Below are 15,336 nucleotides of genomic sequence, written 5' to 3' on the forward strand. Positions count from 1 at the left end.
TATTTCAATTTTATCATTTAATATCAAGTTATTTAAGAATTGAGTTTCGTATTTTTTTTAATTTACTTAAAATGGAGTTATCATTGTCTCATGAATTTAGTTTTTTCCCCTTAATTTCAACCTTTAACATTAGATTTGTTGAAAATGAAACTTCATAATTTTTTTATTTATTTTTTCATAAAGTTATTATAATCTCATGATACAGTTTGCAAGTTTAATAAGTTAGCCTAGGTTGACTTGAGTTTTTTTAGTTCTTTTTTTTTATTGATTTTTTTTCTATTTCATCATTCAACAATAGGATTAGTTGAAAATTGAGTTTCATAATCTTTTTTGATCTGCTTTCTATGAAGTTATCTCAATCTTATAAACAATGTTACAAGTTTGATAGGTTAATCCTAGTTAAATCATGTAGTTTTTTTATCCTTTTTTAATTTAATTTGTTTTTTAATTTTACACTTTAATATTAGATTGATTAAAAATTAATTTTCATAATTTATTTTGATTTACTTTCTAAAAGTTTATGACAGTTTCATAACATAGATCGTAAATTTAACAAATTAACTTAATTAAAGTCATATTAATATTTGAAAAAAAAATAATATCCAATATATTACCACATCAATGTTTTAAAAAAATCATTCAATGCATATCATATTTTAAATTTATATTTTTTTTCCATTTAAAAATAAGATAACAATGTTTAAATACTTTTTTTGCATTAAAAAAATTATCCGATCAACACGGCCAATTATCGAGTTATAATTAGAAGAGAAAATGTACTCTGAGATGTGGATTGTGGTCTTAGCATTCTAGCTAAAAATGAAAAATACAGATTAGGTTCTTATTCAATATGCTGCCGTTTCGCTCCCCAGCCCATTTTACCCAAACTCAGAACCGAACCGTCGACATTTCTCCCACTGAACCACACCGCCGCCACTCTCCTCTGCAAAAGCCTTCTCTTTTCCAAAACCCACAAAACCTCCGTTAAAACCCCACTTCACTCTCTCACTATGTATAGATTCCAACGTCTAACACTCACCACCAAAACCCTCCACCGCCACCACAACAACTGCTTCTTCTCTCAAGCTGCCGCTGCTATAATCGAAGAACCACCCTCAATCCAAACCACCCTACTCGATGGATTACCAGAACCTGGCCCATTAGAAACAATATTCGCAATCCCGCGCTCAGATTCAGGCAAAAATGTGTCAGCAAAAGAGCGAAAAGCGGGGAGAGTACCAAGTATCGTTTTTGAACAAGAAGATGGACATCATGGCGGTAATAAAAGGCTGATTTCAGTGAAAAAAAATCGAATTAGGAACTTGGTCAATGAGCTTGGTAGACCCTTCTTTTTGTCCAGGCTTTTTGAGCTTGATGTCAGGCCTCAGTTCGAGTCTGATGAGGTTATAGAAAAAGTTCGAGTCTTGCCGAAAGCGGTATGTTTAGTTCCCTTTTTTATTTATTTTGCGGGCTGTTGCTATTTTTGTTTTTAATATAAGAAAATTTGAAATTCGGGTTTTTTAAGAGGAAGTGCTACAATGCAGTGAAGAGCTTCGGTGAGAGTGTTGAAAATGTCTAGTCTTTGCATGGATTGGTATGTTTAATTGATTGCTTAATGTTGGGTGTTGGTATTAATTTTGTTTAGAATATAAAGAAATTGAATTTTCTTTTTGTGAATTAACAAAGGTGGAGAAATTTTGTGTTAGGTTGCATAGAAAGATAGTGTTGGTGTTAATTGTGCTTTGAATATAAAGAAATTGAAAATTTCTTTTTTGTGAATTAATAAAGGTGGAGAAATTTTGCGTTAGGTTGCATTGAGATTCAGTGTAATGAACGAGATTCAGTGAACTGAGGTACTGAGAGGATTAAATGATGAAGAGCTGATTAGGAATTGTTGGTGTTAATTTTTTTTTCTCTTGTTTGTTCTTGAGAGAGGTTAGACAGTTGTTTATCTGGAACTGATGCTTTGTTGAACTGTGTCAGGTACATCTGCATGCCGGAACAGATGAGCCGCTTAATGTGACCTTTATAAGGGCACCTTCTCATGCCTTGTTGAAGGTCGATATCCCGCTTGTTTTCAGAGGAGAAGACATATCTCCTGGACTAAGGAAAGGTTAATCACTTGTTCATTTTGCAGTATAATGGTTTATTTGTCAATTAGGTCATCCATTCTCTTGATGAAATTTCATAATAACCACACTGCACATCTTCTTTGGGTTTTATTTGTAAAAAATCTGGGTTTGCTTATTGTGCATATGAATGTCAACTGTCTTGGTTTCAGGAATGCATATTGTTGATATATCTTGTTATGTATATACTTAAAATTGTTTAACAGTTTTTTGCATGTCTTAATAGGTTTAACCATTTAAGAACATCGAACTCCTTGATTGATCATGTTCCTTTTCTGACATGTATGTGAAATGTTTTTGTTTTTCTCCCCATAAAAGGCTCGCTATTATGCATGATGAGCAACAATCAGCTTAGGAATCCTGAGACTAGGGTTGTAGATTTCTGTAATGCTATCTAGCAGAAGTTAAAACAGAAAAAATATTATAGAATATCTTCTGTAGACCTATTGGCTTCTCATATTTAGCGGTGAACTAAATTTGAATCCAGTTCTTCTGTCAGAGTAACTTCCAACTATTCAGCATCAGATTGCTCGAGGATGAGTCCTGCCTCTCTTTGTGAATTTGGCACCTCCATGTGCCAGTTACATGCAAGACAAGTGACTTAAGCTTGATGCATGTACACCTGCTTCTCAGTAAATTTGGCACTTGCACCATGTTCCTAAACTTGTTATTCATACCTATCAAGCACATGGATGAGATAACCAATGTTCAAGTTGATAAAATTTGCAACCATACTCTTAATTGATGCAAAGTTAATAAGATATTCTACGATCGAAGTGCTTCTCTTACAGATTTCCATGTAGTTGTTGTACTCTTCTGTATTGGCATCTCCTATTACTTCATGGGGCTGCTGTTTCCGAGCTATACATCTAGCAGTCTAAAATGGTTGGGCACAGCATTTTGCATCATTATCCATCTCATTGATTGGCTGGCAGCCACAGTAGTTATATGAATGCAGTGCTTTCCCAAGTTTCAGTTGAAAGAGGAAAAAAAGATGTCTCTTGACCATAAACCATGATACTCATTTAATAGTCATTAGCAGGAAGAGTGTCGCACATGCATCATGTGAGAACCTTTTCACAGGACCAAGCTACCCGATAATAGCTAGTAAATTGTCCTATTGTTTCCTACCCTAGGAATTAGGGATGGCAATGGTTTCCATACCCTATCCATTACCAACAGATAAGAAATTTAGATATCCATACTGTATCCATCAGGTTTTGGATATTCATACGAGTATTCATTATTTTAGTATCATTTATTATTCAACATAAAATAAAATAGTAATATATATATATAAACGTTCTACAAATATATCTATATAATACAAATTTATATCTTGGGTTAGGTTTGGTCGAGTTTGACAATATCTATATCCTATCCGTTATTCATTAGGTAAGGTAACTATCTAAAAAAACTCACCTATTTGGGTCGGTTTGGATGGGTATCCATTGAGTTCTGATGAAATTGTCATCTCTAGTAGGGATGTTTATAAAGTCTTAGTCTCCGGTGAAAATACCCCCTCCACTGCTGCATAATTTATAATTAGAAGCATTCCCTCATTTTTCACTTTGAATTTGTTTTGTGCACAGAAACATTGATTTTCACTTGTCTTCCAAATTAATTATATGGTCACTTGACAAATTTGGCAGGTGCTTATTTAAATACTATTAAGAGGACTGTGAAGTTCGTTTGCCCTGCCGATTTAATTCCTCCATTTATTGATGTGGATCTCAGTGAATTGGACGTGGGCCAAAAGTTGCTCATGGGAGACCTCAAGGTACATCCAGCTTTGAAGCTTGTTCAGTCAAAAGAACTACCTGTCGTTAAGATTTCTGGAGGCAGGGCTTCTGACAAGAAATCAAAATAATCACCGTGAGACTGAGAGCAACCACCTGTTGTTTGCAAGTTTATCACGGTGCAAAATGGAGCATTGACGAGCAGGATTCTCGCAGCATGTTAGAATTTTAATCTGGGAGTCGCCACAATTTTTTCCCTTTCATTTCTTTTTCGGATTTTCCTCTCATTTTTGGATGACAGAGTAGGGGCTACTCTTTTGGCCGGGGTTAGTGGATGACATTTCTTGACTTGCTTGTCAATGATGCAAGATGTGGTACCTTATTACAGGGATTCTCAATATGTTTCTATTTCTTCTTCTTCTTCTTCTTCTTCTTCTTCTTTTTATATAATAATATGTTTCTTTCCCGCTTGGTTGTTTTAAAGAATACTAAAGAGTTCTCATCTTCAATGACCTTCCTTTTCAAGTTCCTAGGAACAAGGAAATTAAGGAAAAAAAAGACAGAAACTTGGTTTGAATTGTTGGCATGAAGTTGGTTTGGTGCATGTCTGTGGTCTGTCTATTGTGGCCCTCGTAATCTTGCATGCTTGCGAGGTGAAGCAGGAAAGCGTCTTGTTCGGCAAACATCTCCTGTAAAGTTTGAATTTCCTATTTCCTTGTATGCCAGTTGTAGACATTACTTGAATTAGAATCTAATCTTCTATGGATGATTTCTAAACCAACTTGGCAACATTTTTTGTTTTACCTTGCATATCAATCTGTCTTTCCTCAAGACACCCTCCTCGGCAGTTTTGCTGTTTACTTTCTCTCTTTTGTTTACTTTGAAGATATTTGCTATTTCTGGCTCCCCGGCTAATTTAGTCTTAAGGTTGCCATCTTATAAATGAAGATGCTAGGCAAAACGCTTGTTGATGAAACAGAAGGTGAAAGGGTGAAGCTAGCCTGTGCCAGTTGGCCTTCCCACGTTGGACCACTGCTCGCTAAGGGTCTTGACAAGCAATCCTTAAATTATTGCAGCTCAAATTGTTAAAAACAAATATAATTGTATTCGTGTTACATGGGCAACATTCATGTTCACTCGTGCTCAATGTGCCAAGCTTACTTTAGCACAATCTTCTGATCGTTTGAACCTGACGTAAGCCGAAGCAGCAAAAGCCAATAACAATCATTTTCTGTTACGCAAGACTCTTCTACTGCAATTGATGTGCTTGGGTCACATAACTTAATGTTCTGCTTGATAACCATTTCGATAGGCCATCAAAATACAGTCAATAACACATAATCAAGCACGAAGATTTGTAAAAGAGAAGATTGCAATAGTAAATAACTATGAGTTAAAAAATGGAAACAACTCAGAAAAACATAAAAGAGGCGGAAACTCTATTTTAAATATTCCAAACCTCAAAATCTGAAACCCGGGGAAACTCTCCCTCATCAAAAGAACTGGGTTACATCAATGTTAGTTCTACTAACTCAATTAAGCGACCTACTCAACATGATTAACAGAACATAATACCATACAAATGAAAAAAAAAACCTAAAATTCATGTCTTTATAAAGAACACATAGAAATCTTACCCTGTCAAAGAAGTACTGAAAATAGCTTCAACAACTTGAGTTCCTTAGCACCAAACGACCTATCTTGTAGCTCCCCGCAGTTAATAAGGAAGAGAAGAGATGAAGGTCAGGCTTGAAAACATTTGAGCAGAAACTTGAAAACCAAGCATATTCTTTCAATCAAACGATTACACCTTACAACATGGTTGTCTGAATCATGGGATTTTACAGAATATGTTATCGTGAAACTTGCTAGCTGATTAATGAATTAACTGTGACAATGTAATTCAGTAAAATATATGTACTGATGTTCTCAAGACATTAATGTGTTTTTGTTTTTATATAAGGTGCAATATTTTTCTTATCATATGATATATATTAATGATGTCGTGACACATTGAAAAATTAATTTTCTCGGACTAATGAGTGGTTACTGTAAAATCAATTCTCTATTGGAACATGTAACACTCCGATACTTAAGTTATTACTTGTATATGTAGAGAAAATAATGGACAAGAAAAAAAAATATGGAAGGTGCAAGGAAGCATATCTAAGTGTTGCGAGATTATGGACTTGGTATGCTAGAAAAGAAAAAAAGTCCTCTCTTTGATCCAATGACTGGATGTATTTATACACAAAGACTTGTAATTTCTTCATTGAAAAAGAAGTCATGTCATTGACCAATCAAGGTCTCTTATTGGTTAGTGTTATGTTGTGTCATGAGTTTTGTGTCTAGTACATGATTGAAGAAGAATATAATCCATGTCAATGTGATATAGTGTATTTATTTTCACTCGTGTTTATATAGGTTGGTAGGCGTAGCATAAATGTAGTTATTAATGATAAAAAAACAATATTTATCTTGCAAAAAGTTTGAGTACGAGACATAAAAACTATATGTGCTGTATATTAAAATTAGTAGTCAACCAGTAGATCTGGTCGCTCAAGCCAAGTTTAGGCAACTGTTTCCCATGTCGAGGCCAAACAACCCAAATAATTTTTTCTAGGTAAATCATATACATTCATTAAAAACAGTTGGGATTACAAAGGATATGAAGATTATGTCTAGGAGTGTTTTTTTTTTTTTCAAACCAGAGATATTGTGAAAAACGTTACAGCTTATGTATAGAATGTTGCAAATTTGATGAAAAATTATTTTTATAGATGTCCTTCAAGGGATCTACATCATGCGGCATCTATGCCATGCATGTTACATCCAATACGTTGAAAATGTCTTTGGCTGAAGCAAATACATTTGCCTCGGGGGTATGTTTGCTACAGGGGTGAAAATGGTTGACGGATCGAAATAATGGTGGTTTTTGCCTCAAAACTGTGGGCTATGGGCTTGCATCAATTCTATCTACTGACTGCTTAAGCCCACAAACAGTTGGGCTTCACTTTCTAAACTTCAGTCGGCTGCCGAAGATGACAAGGGAGGATTTTTGTGCTTCCCCATGGAATCTTCCAAGAAAATTATCAATAGGAAGTGCTTTTATGTCTGAGATGATCCTAACTGCAAGCATGATTCAACAAGCCAATGGTTCGAGCTTCTTTTAACAAATGTGCGATGGCGAATCTACATAGAGTTGAGTGGGGTGACGTTACCCCCTCTCAAATACTCTATTGGAAAAATAAATAGTAATAAATGAAGAAAACCTAAATAAAGAAAACCAAAGATAATACAACTGCATTGACCGGAAATTTCACTCAGAATTTCTAGTAAATTACAAAGGAAATTTCCTGGCGCTTTCTCATGTACATGAATTGAAAAACTATCGTTGATTGACTGACTTGCTAAGCATTTGCTGCTCGAAATTTCCTAAAGCAATTTACGGAGGAAATTTCCTTGTGCTCTCTCTTGTACATTATTAGAAAAACTGTCATTGACTGATTGACTTGCAAAAGTATTTGTATGAAAACTAAAGAATTAGAGCTTTTAAATTTTTTAAATTATTAAAAACATCCAATTATTTTTTTAAAAAAATCAAGAATAAAACATCAACTATTTATATAATTGCTAAATAAATCTAATAAAATAAATTGGACAAAACTAGTAAATAATCCAAAAATAACTTGAAAATAAATATATCTTCTCAATATGAATTCAGTATGTTTTCTATCTTGATTAGCTGACTTACTAAGTTAAGCATAAACGAACTTTACTCTAAAAGTTTGTTTAATATTTTACTTCAAAGTTTCCTTTTCATATTTTTTACAATGTATATGTTATTTGATTAGTCTGATCATAGAATATATTAAACATTGACTCGAAATTACCACTCGAAATTCTAGACTGGAACTGGCTTAAATGCTGGCTACTAACCCTTTTTTGCTGGATCCATGGGGAGAGAATCAGGGTAGAAAATGTGATTTCTTATTCAAAATCGTGGACAATACGCTCAAGATTATGGGAAGGTGTTTTTTGTTTACTAGGAGGATCAATTGGTAGCTAGGATTGGGTTGAAAAGAGGGAAAAAAGTGGTAGCCTTCCATATATGTTTAAGTTACCCAGATTTCTGCAGATTCTAGAAACAAAACGACGTCATTTTCGTTTTTCTTTCAATAACAAAATTTTTCCTTTCCTTCAATCAATGTGAAAAGGCGTCATTTGGCTTTAGGTTTTCTTCATTTGGAATAATGCTAAACGCACTATGTGAAATTATGCTAAACGCAACATTTTAGCACCTTTTGTGCTTCGATCCCTACTGTTTGAGAGGGGGTAGCAACATTTTAGCACCTTTTGTGCTTCGATCCCTACTGTTTGAGAGGGGGTAACGTTCGTTACCCCCTCTCAATCTACATAGGAAGGATCGATTCTTTTTTGAAGCCAAATTTAAACATTGAAAGAATTAAAGGGGGATGAAGTTGAGAATTTTAATAATTTTATAAATTATTTTAAATAAAATAAATAGTAATAAAAAAATATAAATCAAATATAAATGAAAAATAAATTAAATGGTTGATGTAAAGATTTGGAGGATCAAATATAGAAATCCATGAGGAGATGGAAAAGAATAAAAAAAACAAATGCCAAATTAGAGCTCCTCTAGCCACACAGGCCGCTCAGACATAAAGGGATACTGCGACGTATCGAACATCACCACAAAAACCAGCTCACACGCTTAAAAGGCGTGGGAGTCGCCACACGCTGACTGGAAGGATGATCCAACAAGCCAATGGTTCAAGCTTGTGTTAAGAAATGTGTGAAGTGGTGTTTGTTGTTTAGGTGGGATCCTTAAGTCAAGTGTTAATGACTTTTCAATGCTGCATGCTTTTAGTTTTGGTTCTCGTTTCTGTAAATAGACTGCTATTTTGGGAATCCAATCTGTTATGCAAATTTGAGACTCGATTATTAAGGAGAAAATTGCATTATCATTCACCAAATTACTACTTGTAAAACGAACTTAATTCCACCTAACTAAGCTTCGAATTTCAAATTAGTCGGTTACCTAATTCCTATCCAAAATCCTCACAAAATCTAATTACAAGAGGATTTCTCTTGTTTTTCCATCTTATTTACTCGTACGATGGAAAGAGTGGATAAAATTATCCAAAAAAGAAACTGATGTGTTTTGCAGGCTGGCATATACCTTTGCAGCTACATGTAATCAAGGAACCGTTTGCCTTCAATGCTTTCTGATTGGTTGGTGGACCCCTATCTTTTAGAGGCTGAGGACGAGCTCAAAACTGTCATATATCCAGATTAGAATCCCATCTGGTCTTAAATCAACAAATGTTCTTATCTCTTGGCTAGTATATAAATGTGCTAGGTGATTAGACAAATAATACTGGTTCTCTTAGGTAGTTGAGCTTTGGAGGGTTTTAGCGATGAAGATGCTAGGCAAGAATTTTCAAGCCATTCTCCTGTTTAGCTTTATTCTTTATGCAGTCCCATGTTATTCTCTTCCGTTGAAAACCCAAGGTAGATGGCTTGTTGATGAAAGAACAGGAGAAAGAGTGAAGCTACACTGTGCTAATTGGCCAGCCCATGTTTTTCCAATGTTGGCAGAAGGTCTTGATAAGCAACCCTTGCCATTCATTGCATCTGAAATTGTAAAGAACAATTACAATTGCATTCGTTTCACATTTTCTATACACATGTTCACTAGATATGCAAATCTTACAATTGAGGAATCCTTTGATCGTCTAAACCTGAAGAAAGCTAAGGCTGGAGTGATCAAGCACAACCCTTTTGTGCTAAAAATGACTGTCCCTCAGGCCTATGAAGCTGTTGTTGATGTTCTTGGGTCTTATGGTATAATGATTGATGCTGATAACCATATAAGCGAGCCAATTTGGTGCTGCAGCAATGATGATGAAAATGGCTTCCCAAATGATCCCCACTTTGATCCTGAGGAGTGGATAGAAGGCCTCAAATTGGTAGCCCAGCGCTTTAAGGGAAAAAGTCAGGTATTCTAATTGAACTTTCCAAATTCCTTCTTAAATCACGCTCAGATCTTTTGAAGGCGATGAGGAAACGGTTCTCTGTATCTTTTATATAAATAAAAGATCTTTTTGGTTTGATAATGCCATCAAGATTTAGATCAGTGTAGATAATTAACCAATGAATCATGTTATTGTAGCTCATCAGCATTGGATTGCGCAACGAACCCCGCGGCAAGAATCAAAATGCAACTCTCTGGTTTGATCATTACATCATGGAAGCAGCAGCACAGGTTCACCAGGCCAATCCAGATGTGCTCGTGATTGCTTCAGGCTTAAATTTTGCCACGGACTTGACATACTTCAAGAAACATTCCTTAAAATCTAATTTTGATAATAAGTTGATTTTCGAGGGACACTCGTACTCATGGGGTGGAAAGGGCAATCCCTGGGTGGATGGATCAGTAAATAAAGCTTGTGCAGATAAGATTGGATCACTAAACAACAATCTTGCCTTTGTTACTGATGGTGAGAATGCAGTTCCTTTATTTTTTAGTGAATTTGGTATCGATAGGAAACAAATGCCTGCTGGTGATGATAGATTCTTGAGTTGTTTTTCTACTTGGGCTGCTGAGAAAGACTTGGATTGGGGCTTGTGGGCTTTACAAGGAAGTTATTATCTTAGACAAAACGTCACTAACATGGAGGAATATTTTGGAGTCCTGGAAATCGATTGGGATCGTGTAAAAAACCCAGAAGTTGAAAGGAGGTTGGGGCTTCTTAAGCAAACACTTCTAGGTATGTCTACTTTTGATTGATTACACGTTCTTTCCTCTGCTAAATACTTCTTTTCTCTGTCATTTGCTACTCTTTTGAAAAGAAATCCTGGCATGCAGATCCAAAATCAACGGCTCCTCTGAACTACATTATGTACCATCCACAAAGTGGTGCTTGTGTAGGTGAAGGGATGGATGGGCAGATTCGTGCAGGCAATTGCAAGGGCTTGACTAGGTGGACCCACAATGGACATGAAGGTCCCCTTGAGTTGAAGCGAACTGGGCTGTGCCTCAAAGCCATTGGCGATGGACTGCCACCAATCCTAACCCCCGACTGCTCACAAACCACTTGGAAACCAATCTCCGCCAGCAAACTTCACTTAGCTTCCAAAGATCACAAGGGAGAATATCTGTGCTTACACTTGGAGCCTCCATTTGCTGGAAATATCGTAACCAAGAAGTGCATCTGCGTTGGAGGTGATCCTACGTGCAAGGATAATCCAACAAGCCAATGGTTCAAGCTTATTGAAACAAATATTGAGAATTAGAATTGGTTTTCTATTTCTTTATTTATCTTCCCTTTCCATATGTTTTTCTTTTAGGTTATTGACGTTTTCCTAATGGATTACTAATTACCATTATTCATTTTTAATATCTGTGATTTAATCTGCAGTTGTTTTGATGAATTTTTAATTGTCTAAAATTAGTTTTTTTGCCCCTTTTCAATCAAACCACTAAAACTAGCTAGATATTTGGAAAATAATTCTTGAATCAATATTTATAATATTCACTACAGTTATAAGAATCTGGCTTCTGACTTGTTCCAAGAACTGTCAATCCAATTTATTTATTTTATGATTATTATTTTAAAATAAAAGTGGCCAGCCTCCAGGTCATGGTTGAAAAATCAACTAGTAATAGGAATAGAATTAAAATTTAGGAGAAAAAGCAACTAGTAAAAAATAGGAACGACTTTATAAAAGGCAAATCCAAATAAACAAAGATTCAAAATTTTCAATAAAAAAATATTGAGTGATAAAATCAAAAAACATCAATTTAAAAAGAAATGAAAAATAAATTCAAGTCAACCTTGGTTAAATTGTTAACCTTGCCAACATGGACATAGGATTGAGATAACCCCACAAAAAAAAGATAAAAAAATAAAGATAACTTCCAAAAAAATCACATGTTGAAAGATGAAATTAAAAATAAATAAATTTTATAAAAGGATCTAAAAAATACCAAAGTCAACTCGTGTTAACCTTTGAAACTCATGATCTATATTATAAAGCCAAGACTAACCCCGTAAAAGGTTAAAAAAAAAAAACAAGAAGAAGAAGAAGAAGAAGAAAATTCCACCACAAAAAAAAAAATCAAGGGATGAAATTGAAAAAAAAAAGTAATAAAAAAGATCCAAAACAAAACAAAAAACAAAAAACGAATGGGGACCAAATTCAACATAAAAATAAATTAAAATTAAATGTTGATAGATGAAATTAAAAACAAAATGCAATTAGTAAAAAGGTTTTAGAAAAATCAAAAGAATAATGATTAAATTTGATATGAAAATCAAATTTAACCAAATGACGAGGATGAAATTAAAGATGAAATCAATCAAAAGTAGATAAAAAAACACAAACAAAAGAAATGGAAACCAAAAGAAGAAGAGCCAAATTGGATATCAAACTTTAATGACAGGGCACCTTTATAATTTGGCAAGGAGAAGAGAGAGAAAAGAGGGAAGAGAAGAAAAAAAATCAATTGAAGCCCAACCGCCACTTCATCGTCCACGTGCACCACACCGCTGTGTATAAGATGTTTGCACGCTTTTAACGCCATTGTGGATGGAGTATCTGGACAGTTGAATTTCGTCGCACGTGCCTTTTGAAGGGTGTGGGCGGCGTCCACTCACATATTCAACGCGAGAGTCACAAAAGAATTGAGATAAAAAGACGAAATTACCCCTGTGTGGAAGTTTATTTTTTTAATCCAAGGGCATTTAAGTAATTTGTTTGTGCATAAAAGCTATATTTTCTTTTTATTAATATTTTATTTTTACTAAAAGACCAAATTATCCTCTACTCAATGTGGCCATAACAAAAAAAACCAAGAGTAAAAGACAGAAAAAACCCAGCAAGGATGTTTTATTTTATGTTAGGTAATTTACTTGTGCTTAGAAAATGAAAATGTCAATAAAACCTCTAGATGCTAGTTTATTTTTTTTCCTCTTAAGGTTATCTTAGTCATTACACTATTCAAAAACAATTTTGAAAGACTGTTACGTGATAATAACAAATGTGTCCTTATAAATAAACTATTTTACCCCTCAATTGTAGTTGAAATGATTGTTTCTTAAGGACAAAGTGAGGTTTTTATTGTGAATTGTTACACTAAAACCTTTACACATTTTAAAGTTTTCTATAATTATTCATGGAACTTGACAAAAAAAAAAAATTATAGGCTTAAAACAAGGACTTTAACTTTATGTGTGTTTATTTTTGTAATCCATTCTATTTTTTAATTAGTTTTCTCAAAATATTTTTTGTCTAAAAAGTATAAAATTAATGTTTTTATAAGTGTTTTTCGATTATTTTGATATGTTTGTATAAAAATTTAAAAAAATCTAAAAAACTATTATTTTAATATATTTTTAATTAAAAAATATTTTCAAACAACATTATAGATCATATTAAAAAACTGACACTTTATACAAGTCACAGCATGTACTAAAGAAATTCTAAAAATAGAACAAAATATCAACTAAGAGCCTGATTAATATTGTGATAACGATTATTTTTTAAAATATTTTTTATTTAAAAATATATTGAAATAATATTTTTTTATTTTTTAAAATTTATTTTTGATATCAATACATCAAAATAATCTTAAAATATAAAAAAATAATTAAAAATTTAAAAAAAATACAATTTTTAAAAAAATACTTTTTAATCACAAAAGCAATCAAGCTATGGAAAACGCGCAAACATCCGCACAAAATGCGGTTTGAAATATACCTTGCCTAGTGCATAGAGAGGCCTGGAAAGTAAGCACCTAGGGAAAAGTACAAGAAAACAATCATGGAGCTGAAATTGCATTGGTTCTCAAAACTGAAAGAGGAAAGTAGTGAGGTGTCAAAGAAAGACCAAAAGTGAGAAAAAGAAGACAATAATGGCACCACCTTTACCGCAAAAGAAAAGTAACTAAGGCACAAAAAATGCATGCCGAGGTTGTGATTACCATCATGATTTTCATGGGAGTTTTATAAGGTAAAGGCAAAACATTTGTCCTGAAAATAAGCACGACAAATGAATTCTTTTAATTACAATTGGAATCTAATCTGTAATCATTCTTTCTTGTTTGGGAAATTTGTCTCTTTATCCGGACAAATCACTCGTTTTTTTAATATAAATCATTAAAAACATTTTGTACTTCGAGCGTGTATATAATTTGATCAACTTTTTTATAAATTATATTTTACATCTAACTGTTTATATACTTGATTTTAATTTATATTATTAATCAGCATCCAAATAAAATGTAAAAAATATTATATATTTAGCATTTGACTTATGTTATGATTATTATTTTTTTAATCCAAATGGCATTTATAACTGAAATCATTATATTAAATGGAATTAAAATCCATGATCCTAAGAAACCAAATCCAATCAAAATTCGTCCTCCTCTCTTGAACAGTGCCATCCACCTCAACACCCATCATTTAAGAATGCCTCATCTCCACCATTGGCTCATGTTAGCAGCTGCCCTCCTTCTTTGCTTAACAACACCACCACCCCTCCTCGACAACCATCACCTCAAACCCTAACCCCCATCCTTAACAATCATTTTCTATATCCTCTCCGCAGTAAGGAATAAACCAAGCAACTACAAGACTTGACTATCCATAATCAAGCCACTATAGAAACTTAATTAGTCACCACCAACAATTAGTCACTTACAAGTCTACAACCATTTAGATTGAATTTTTCATGGTTTGTGCCAAGTGGTTGTCGTTGCGCATTGACCACTACGTACTAGCGGTTGTTTTACTAGTCTTGGGTGGAAAAGGATAGCGATGCTAGTTGTTTGAGTTCGTTTATGATAGAAATTAGATGATGGTAGTAGTACTTTTGTAGTGGTGGTAGGTGGTGGTTGCGGTTTATGGATAGAGAGAGGAGGGGAGAGGAGAGAGCGTGTGAAAAGAGAATTATGGGCTTCTGCCTTCTGGTTGTTTTAATCTTTTTAGAACATTGATGAGTTATTGACATATAAGAATACTTTATAATTTATGAATAATTATAAAAAATATTTTAATGTTTATTTGTGATTTTATTTTTTTACTATAATTACCAACACTTAATATTTTAACAAAATTAATAAAAAAATTATATTTATTTATTTTAATTATCAAATATCCATTGCAGCCTCAAAATAAATAAAAAAATTATCATTTATAATTGATAATTGACAATAATATCATTCCTAATTCCCAAAAACAAAATCCATTTCAATCATTTCATCGAACAATTTCTGTACAATGATTCTTTTTGAAGTCTTTGGAACTCTCCGTCCTTAACGAACAAGAGGAACCCATAAGAAAACAAAAGGAACTCAGGAAGAATCAACTAATCTTCTCCTCATAAGAGATATTGGCATTGTTTAGAGATTTGAATGCAACCACCCTAGCAGATGC

General features: G+C 33.7%; 2 protein-coding genes across 2 annotated transcripts; both read left to right on the forward strand.

The window, feature by feature from the left end:
• The first annotated feature begins 799 nt into the window (after positions 1-799).
• LOC7479285 (uncharacterized) lies at positions 800-4,339 on the forward strand. The gene is made up of 3 exons (XM_002297968.4): positions 800-1,436; positions 1,984-2,113; positions 3,782-4,339. The coding sequence occupies exons 1-3, from the start codon at positions 1,011-1,013 to the stop codon at positions 3,997-3,999; spliced, it is 774 nt and encodes a 257-aa protein (XP_002298004.3). The 5' UTR covers positions 800-1,010; the 3' UTR covers positions 4,000-4,339.
• A 4,660-nt stretch (positions 4,340-8,999) lies between these two features.
• Positions 9,000-11,295, forward strand: LOC112323529 (glycosyl hydrolase 5 family protein). Its single transcript, XM_024582033.2, has 3 exons — positions 9,000-9,894; positions 10,068-10,665; positions 10,764-11,295. The coding sequence occupies exons 1-3, from the start codon at positions 9,313-9,315 to the stop codon at positions 11,189-11,191; spliced, it is 1,608 nt and encodes a 535-aa protein (XP_024437801.2). The 5' UTR covers positions 9,000-9,312; the 3' UTR covers positions 11,192-11,295.
• Positions 11,296-15,336: the final 4,041 nt, after the last annotated feature.

Source organism: Populus trichocarpa, chromosome 1 (assembly GCF_000002775.5).
Source record: "Populus trichocarpa isolate Nisqually-1 chromosome 1, P.trichocarpa_v4.1, whole genome shotgun sequence".
NCBI lineage: Eukaryota > Viridiplantae > Streptophyta > Magnoliopsida > Malpighiales > Salicaceae > Populus > Populus trichocarpa.